This window comes from Podarcis gaigeae (assembly GCF_964106915.1).
Source record: "Podarcis gaigeae genome assembly, chromosome: 4".
Lineage (NCBI taxonomy): Eukaryota > Metazoa > Chordata > Lepidosauria > Squamata > Lacertidae > Podarcis > Podarcis gaigeae.
The window spans coordinates 41,062,930-41,071,454 of record NC_139677.1 but is presented as its reverse complement, the minus strand read 5'-3'; the positions used below and the strand labels follow the sequence as shown (position 1 = coordinate 41,071,454).

The 8,525-nt window shown below is 44.1% G+C and overlaps 1 protein-coding gene and 1 long non-coding RNA gene across 3 annotated transcripts; one reads left to right on the top strand and one right to left on the bottom strand.

The window, feature by feature from the left end:
- The first annotated feature begins 54 nt into the window (after positions 1 to 54).
- Positions 55 to 6,002, top strand: LOC310842534. 2 transcript variants are annotated; one of them, XR_014563159.1, is made up of 4 exons: positions 55 to 412; positions 994 to 1,140; positions 5,635 to 5,775; positions 5,867 to 6,002. It is a non-coding gene; the product is annotated as an uncharacterized lncRNA (long non-coding RNA). The 2 variants fall into 2 exon arrangements; XR_014563160.1 differs by lacking the exon at positions 994 to 1,140 and having other exon boundaries at positions 95 to 412.
- Positions 4,820 to 8,178, bottom strand: TCEANC (transcription elongation factor A N-terminal and central domain containing). The gene is made up of 2 exons (XM_083734523.1): positions 8,043 to 8,178; positions 4,820 to 6,063 (listed from the first exon to the last, which is right to left on the bottom strand). Exon 2 carries the CDS (start codon positions 6,053 to 6,055, stop codon positions 5,000 to 5,002), a length of 1,056 nt encoding a protein of 351 aa, XP_083590649.1. The 5' UTR covers positions 6,056 to 6,063; positions 8,043 to 8,178; the 3' UTR covers positions 4,820 to 4,999.
- Between the last annotated feature and the right edge of the window lie 347 nt (positions 8,179 to 8,525).

Below are 8,525 nucleotides of genomic sequence, written 5' to 3'. Positions count from 1 at the left end.
GCCACGGGGGCGGGGCCTGGCGTTCACGTGACGCCAGGGGAAGGGCAGCCGCAACTCCGTCCGGAGCGGGCGGGCTGGCTGTTGCTAGGGAGGGGCTGTTGCTAGGGAGAGAGGGGCCTCCCCCCTGCTTCTCACGCCCCACCCCGGGGTAGAGTCACCATTTCACGGGAAATGCCACTTAGCAGCAGCCACATATTTGTACGTAGTATTGTCTGTGGCGCCTGAAATGGGCTGCCCCTTTTTCCATAAGCTGCGGGGCTGAAAAACGGCCTCTCCTCTGTCTGTCCTCATCCACCTTCAGTGTTATGCAGTTGTTGGCACTGTTGACTTCCTCTTGGTTTAGATGTCAACAACTGCGGTCTTACCTGGTTCATCTCCCATCAGATCACTCATTCAAAGTTTTCCCCCAAAGGTTGCTCTCAACTTTCCGCCTTTCTGGCTGCTTGCAGATGACTGTTTATTGTGAGATTGGTGTTTCCTCATGCAATATTTTTTTTTTTCCATTTGGCATTCACTTGGCATAGTTGGTATCAAAATGCCTGTCTCTATTTTCTCCCTATTTTCTCCAGATTTTGCTTTTTGGGGATTATTTTTTTTAAAGCAACAACAACCTGTTGCCAATTACCTGTTTACAGTACCTGAATAATCTATTTACAATATTAAGCAATACTGGGGTTCCTCAAGTCTGTTTTCAAGTATTCAACAAATATTTGCCCTTCACAAACATTTACATTCAGAGCCTTGGAAGGATGTCCACGAATTGACGATGAAAGCCTTTGTTTACCTAGTTATATTGTCCAATTGGATTCCCATCAACTGAGTTCAAATAAATTAATTCTAGTTAGCGCAACTGAATTTAAACATTAATTGGGAACGGGATGCAGCCTAAATGAACTCACATGGACGTAACATTTTCTTTCCTCAAATAATGACTACAAGAGGCTAATGACCATTTATATGCAGTAGTAAGTAAAAACACACTTTCGATTTCAGGTTCATATCTGCAAAATAGTGATAATGATGTCTAGATGGCTGAAAGGGTTTTGTGGCACCGTGGAGACTACCTATTTATTATACCAGAAGCTTTCATGGACTACAGACCACTTCATCAAATATATAAAGTGTCATCCTGTGTTGCAGGTATACACAGAGAAAGGAAGGAAAAGGGATTGTAAGCAGTCAAGTCAGAGGAAAATGAAATGCGGAAAAGTACATATGGTGAGAATTATGTCACTAACATCAGGTCAGGTTTTAAGCAGAGGTTGAATGGCCATGGCTTCTTTAGTCAAGATTCCTGCATTGCAGGGGATTGGACTAGACCAGGGGTCGGCAACCTAAGGCCCATGGGCCACAAGCGGTCGTTTAACTGGCCCATGGGCCCCCCACCCCCTCGGGGACCCCTGCCACCTGCTAGGTCGGCTCCTGTGCGCCGCACTAAACCGGAGCTCCTGCAGCCAATGGGAAGCTGTGCACACCTCTCCACCGGAAATAGCATTTGCGTGTGCATGCATGCACACACTCCGGCCCACTGCTGCGTCTGCGGGACCATGAACCGGCCCAAGCCACAAAAACTTTGCCAACCGCTGGACTAGACAGCCCGCAAGGTCCTTTCCAACTCTATGATTCTAACACTGGCCATTCACACAAAAAGGTTACTGTTAACACAGATGTCCTGGCACTAGAACACAAATTAACATATGCACTGTGATAATCTAACGTCTTTATTCAGTCCACAAGTCACAGCACTGAACCTCTTGATGAATTGTAATTCAGCTGTTTCATGTAATTACAATTCATCAGAAGGTTGAATGCCAGTCAGCACGAGCGTGAGCTGTGAAGAAGAATCAGGGACAGGACACTCAGTTCCTTTTTCTGAAGAACATAAGATGCCCTTTGCAGCATCATTTGTTAGACATTTGGGACATTCACTTATGCTCCATGACATAGCATGCTAGAGAATATTAAGCAGTGCATATTTATTTTGCTAAGATTAAGCACTGGAATAATGTTAGGAGATGTGAAAAACCATAGTTCAGGATGAAAGCATTTGCTTCTCGGGTGCATGGTTCAGATGGTAAGAGCAACCGTGGCAAAGAAAAAACATTTAGACACATCATTGGTTAAAACACAAAGCATCTCTTCTGTTGCTTATTATATAACAGGAATGCAGAGCCAGCCCACCCATGTGGCAAGGTGAGATGGCAGGATCTATAGGGGCAGCATATTCCAATATAGCTCTTCATTTCCCCCTTGTTCCTGTTTATTATTTATTGGATTTCTCTATCGCCCTTCATCTAAGGATCTCGGGGCAGCTTACAATACCAAAACACAAAAATGCATAACACAGTAACAAAGAAAGACATTAAAACCCACGCGTTGTTTAAAAGACCATTGATTGTTTAATTAGTCAAAGGCCTGTTGTAGATCTTCACTCACCCCTTCTTCCCTGGTGGGAAGAGGGACACAGCATTTTGTGGGTTCACCTCAGGGGCTAAAATGTCTAGGCAGGGGTGGCCATTGGTAATATGCTGCCCTGTGCAAGACCATTTGATGCCCTCCTCCCCAGCCCTTGCAAACACACCACTTCCAGTGCCCTAAATCCACTGCGCTGTCCCCGCAAGAAAGCTTATAGCTTAACACTGTCTCCTTCCACTTTTCATTATAAGCACTCTGTTTAAGGGATGCAGGTGGCGCTGTGGTCTAAACCACTGAGCCTCTTGGGCTTACCGATTAGAAGGTCGGTGGTTTGAATCCCCACGACAGGGTGAGCTCCCGTTGCTTGGTCCCAGCTCCTGCCAACCTAGCAGTTCGAAAGCACGCCAAAAAGTGCAAGTAGATAAATAGATACTGCTCTGGCAGGAAGGTAAACGGCGTTTCCATGCACTGCTCTGGTTTCGCCAGAAGTGGCTTAGTCATGCTGGCCACATGACTCGGAAAAACTGCAGACAAACACCAGCTCCTTTGGCCTGTAAAGCGAGATGAGCGCCGCAACCCCAGAATCATCTGTGACTGGACTTAACTGTAAGGGGGTCCTTTACCTTTTGTAATAAATTCACTCCTGTCTAATGGTGCAGCCAACTATCAATGTGGAGCAAGAGCTGTAGCTATGAAATTGAGTCATCATGCTGAATCATGGCACCAACCATAAAAGGTAAAGGTAAAGGTACCCCTGCCCGTACGGGCCAGTCTTGACAGACTCTGGGGTTGTGCGCCCATCTCACTCAAGAGGCCAGGGGCCAGCGCTGTCCGGAGACACTTCCGGGTCACGTGGCCAGCGTGACATCGCTGCTCTGGCGAGCCAGAGCTGCACACGGAAACGCCGTTTACCTTCCCGCTGGTAAGCGGTCCCTATTTATCTACTTGCACCCGGAGGTGCTTTCGAACTGCTAGGTTGGCAGGCGCTGGGACCGAGCAGCGGGAGCGCACCCCGCCGCAGGGATTCGAACCGCCGACCTTTCGATCGGCAAGTCCTAGGCGCTGAGGCTTTAACCCACAGCGCCACCTGCGTTCCTGTGGCACCAACCATGCTAACCTCTTAAAATCATGGTCTCTTATTCTGGTTTGTTGGCCTGTCTAAGCCCCACAAGGAAGTGATCTGACCTTGGCAATAGGTTCAAAGTAACCCCCTTCAATCTCCAAATTACAAAAAAAACTTGATCAGTTGAAAAACATGAACTCCAAAGTACACCCTCCTGAGTGTGTATAACAGGCTAAAATACACCCATGATTGTCACAGTGGTCATGAAGTAAGTCCTAAGACAGCCTCAATGAGAATGTTGAGATCCTCCATAACAATAATTTTGGCAGTTTCCAACACCGTACTCAAAACTACTTCCGCGAGTTCTAGTAGGAAAACTGAAGGACAGTGGTATAGTTGATATACCAGCAAAATCTCTAAACTATCAGATCTGTCACGAAAATACAAATGCTCAAGATAAGAGCTTGGCAATATGTAAAATAAGTGCTGTGCTGAATTTCCACACTCAGAAGTTTCAGGGCTCCTTTTGCTTTTCCCTTACACTTTTGATCCTTCCATACCATTTTAAAGGCTTCCTTCTTTATTGCGATCCCAACCAATCCTGTAATGAACATGAAAGCACAACATAACTTTAAAACTCTGGCGACATGACAAAGCCGCTCCTTTGTCCTCAGTTTGAACTGATATGAAGGGGAAGTTATATCTCCATTGTCAAGGCAACCACACCACTTTGGCAAAATACAGGACCCTTGTCTTGCCACATTGCAAGGACGCCATCCCTGCTCCCAAATGCTTCTTATTCTAGTTTGCGTCTTTGAGCTACCACTCCATGGGGGAAAAAGCTAAGGGGTTAGGATTTCAATTAGTGTTTCTAAAGTTCATAAAACTCCTTTCTGTATTTTGGTCCAGTATTACATAAAATGAGTACAGATTTGCTAGATTTTAAAAATCAGTCTTGATAAAGGTTTTAACAAATATATGCTTGAAAATGATTATAGTGACATCAGTTTTAATTAAGAAGTGGGGAGTAATGAGTCATATTCTGATTTATTAATAATATTTAATATTACAATTTATTTACCTGCCCTTTACCCTAAGGTTCCAGGGCAGGTTACAACAATTCAGTGGCGTAGCGTGGGTTATCAGCACCCGGGGCAAGGCAAGTAATTTGCGCCCCCTAACCCGTGGATTTGCGCCCCCTAACCCTAACCCCCAGATGTTGCGCCCGGTGCGGCCGGCCCCCCCTGCACCCCCCACGCTATGCCACTGCAACAATTTACTTTTTACAACAATTAAAACACAACATTAATATTAAAACTATTAAAAATAGTTTAAAGCAACTTAAAATTTTATCTCTCAAATAGCTTTATAACCATTTTGCTTCATAACGCTTATCCACTTTTTATTGCATTACCAAACATTACAGCACTTTAAATATTCCTTATTCAGATAGCTGTACTTTGGTAATTTCATATTTAATACTTATCTCCTCTGAAGACGTAGGGATTAAAGGATGCATAATCACAAACAAATCCATCTGCTGTGGTACCACTGCTCTCCACATTCATTACAAATTACATAAGTCATCATTTGTTCATCTGGATTTGCATTTCGTACCCAACCAGGAAGGAAAAGAGCTCCCCTGGCAATTGCAGTAACAGTGCAATCAAATTTTTCACAGCGTCTACATTTTATTTTGTCTGTATGTGTCCCACTGATGCTTTGGGGGAGCTGATGCTCCAGAACAGATGATTCTGTATACGAAGCTCTAAGCTTCTTTAGTTCATCATGTGCCATTTCCATTGTGGACATCTCAGCAAATGTCTTAGGATTCAAAGTCCCTAGAAGCAGGTTATGTTTTAAGTGAGCATTTTTTGGATTCTTCAAGTTAGAAACTTTGCTTCGGATGCAGTTTTTGTATTTTCTGTCGTTTTTAGCATGAAGTACAAAGATATGTTGTTCAACTTCTTCAGCAATCTTGTGGGGCTTTTCACTTGCATTACTTGTTGAGTCAATCAAAGCTTCATAAAGAAGCTCTATACATTTGCATCTCATAGCTGTAGTATGAACCTGAAATGGACTTGTTTCACTAACAGAACTCACATGCTCTTGAAGTGCAGGCTGAATTGTGTTGTCTTTTTGCACATTACTTCCAGTATCTTGTGGATGGTTTTCTGATAGCAGGCAACTCTTGGAACTGGCAGGGCCTAATATCTCATGCTGATTCCGTTTTCCAGAAGTGTTTGCATCTGCCAGGACTACATTAAGGGGATCAGAATCTTCTTTTGCATTATCAGGTAATACTGGCTTAATTTGTATGCATTGATTGTAATGATGCTTATAAAGTGTTTTCCACTTCGATAGTAAATGCTTTGCCTTATTTTTCAGTACCACAGAGGGACAGTTCTTGAGGATTCTGAACACAGCTTTGGCAATATCCGTTTCCTGGAGACAGTCTACAGTCATATCAACAGTTTCAAGATACGCAAGATGACTTTGAATATCTTCGTATTTTTTTTCAGAGAGCAGGTTTTCTATACAATCAGCTCTAGTCATGAGAACCTTTTTGTAAGACATTTCAGATCCTGTAATGAAAGAAGCAGATTTATCTTTTCTACAGCCACTATAGAATTGTATTAAGGGCAGAAGTATAACAGAAGAGCTCCGATTCAGATAATTTCTCAGATGACACAGGGTCTTTCTCAAAACCTATTCTATAAAATGTTTCATAGAGCACTAGATACGAATGTCATTGCAATGTTTGCACCTCCAATAGTGATTAACACACTGGGGCTCTTTAAGGGCAAAAATGCAGAGTGCAAACCTTTTAACTACATAAAATAAAAAGGGCTTGTAATCTTAGTCATACCTACTAGGGAATTCACTTACTGAGCTCACTGGGGCTTACATTTAAGTAAACATAGAACATCTGCACATTATGTAATAGAAGTGTTAATAATTGCGCCCTGTGATATCTTTTAAGCAGAGTGCTGTGATAGGTATTTCAGCTTTCATAAGGCAATAGTAGAGACTGCTATGCTTGGTAGACACAACCAAATGCAAAATGCATCTCATGGGAGCTGTTCAGCTAATAGGAAGAAGAAAAACAGTGGGCTTGGCAACAAAAACCCAGCAAATGATGATTCGAGGCTGTGCTGAATCCCAGTTATACAAACATGGAATCCCAGGGCTCCTACATTTTATCAGGTAGACTTTACAAGATGCTGTTTGCAGAATTCTTAACTCCACCCATGTAAAAAACTGAATGACCATAAAGCCATTTGCCAACATAATAAAAAACTGGCAATCCTTGAAAGGAAAACCATTTGTCCCTCAATACTATTAGACATAGTGATTCTTGAGTCGTGTCACATTAAGAACCTCTTCAAAGATTGCAGTTCTTCATTTGCTCCTTGTACAGAAAGCAAGGCTCACAGTGTCAAATGGAGGGAACAGACTGGGTGTGTGCAAGCAAAAGCAGAGCTGCAGAGCCTGCTGCCAATACTCTGCTTGTGTAATGTGAAGCAGAGAGGGCCCTTAAGAATGTGCAGAGTACCTTCCGCCACAATTTATTAGCATCCATAACTCACTCTTTCATTCACATACACCCACAGGGGGAAAGGCTTCTTCAGTGTCAGTGTGACTTCCACACAGACTTAAAACTTCAAGAAAAGAAAAGAAAAAGTTTCCCACTTCTATGGGGAAGCTTTCAAACATCTGAAAACTAGTTGGCAAATGCCAACCAGTGGCAACTTCCACCCTCACTGTATCTCTATGCTCAAGGAAAAAATATTAGAAGTTCTTTAAACGTATTTATTTGTTTTTTCAGATTAAAATTTTACAGTCACATATTCAACATACAACATAAAAACAAGATTCCAAGATCCATTTTACTTTCCTCCTCCCCTTTGTGAGTCCTATTGTTAGGACTCCTGCATCTTTTATAATAATCCAAATCTTTTATCTCTCCATTGTATCCAAAATTCACCATTAAACTACAAGTGATATTCCAATATTACGAACTATTTTAACTGTTTACAGTGGTCTTTAAGAAAAGTTATATATATTCCCAATTCCTTTATTAACATTTTGGTCTTCCTGATTTCTGTTTCTTCTGGTCATTTTAACCATTGCATCTCCATGCTCGGGGGGGGGGGGATATTGGAAGTTCTGCCTCTCAAACAACTCCTTGGCAAGCCCACTTTAGCCTGCCAGGGAAAACAAAACAAAAATAGGTGACAGCCCTGACGTCCGAACGCAGACGATCCATTCCCAGGCTTAATCCTCAGCACAAACCTGGGAGAGAGACCCAAACCCTGGACAGCTGCTTGCAAACCGTGCGGACAACACAAAATTACATGGGCCTATGCTCAGACCCGGTATAAGGCAGCTTCCTCTGTTCGGCGGGCCACATTCCTCCGAGGTGGCATCCACAAAGGGCCGGAGCAGCTTCCACCAGGGAGGAGGGATGGGGGGCGGGGACAGGGAGACCCCAAAACACACAGGCGTTGCAAACCTCCCACCCGCAGCAGCGCACGTAGCAGCGCGCGCGCTTTCCGCTTACCTGGCCCGAGCAGCTTCCTCCGCCTTCCCCGGCCCCGCCCCTCTGGAGGAAGGACGCACGGTGCGCGCGCGCTGCCGTTCTTGGCTCTGGAGCCTCGGCAGCCGAGGAGGCGCGCTTGGGACTTCGCGGGTCGCCGTTGTGAGGCGGTCGAAGCGCACAGGGCCTCTTATTGGCGCGCAGGCGCGCTCTCTCTTTGCCCAGATACTGAGGGTTGTGGCAGCTCAATCTGCCCCGCCACCAATTCTCGTGCAAGCCACAACACGTTACTTCACAACACGTCGAAACACGAAAAGCACAGCACAATTAAGGAGGGTTTTTTTTGCTGCTCTTAACGATAGAAATACAGACTCAGACCGTACTTCTCCTCTCCACCGCAAAGAGGCTTATGTAATGAATGGATGGATGGATGAATTAATCTTTATTTGCGTCAGCCATCGGCCATAGCAATAAAACAATAACACGATATACAAAGAACAGAAATAA

Excerpts from the sequence above, each read along its gene's own strand:
- TCEANC (XM_083734523.1), bottom strand. The coding sequence starts at position 6,055 with ATGTCTTACAAAAAGGTTCTCATGACTAGAGCTGATTGTATAGAAAAC.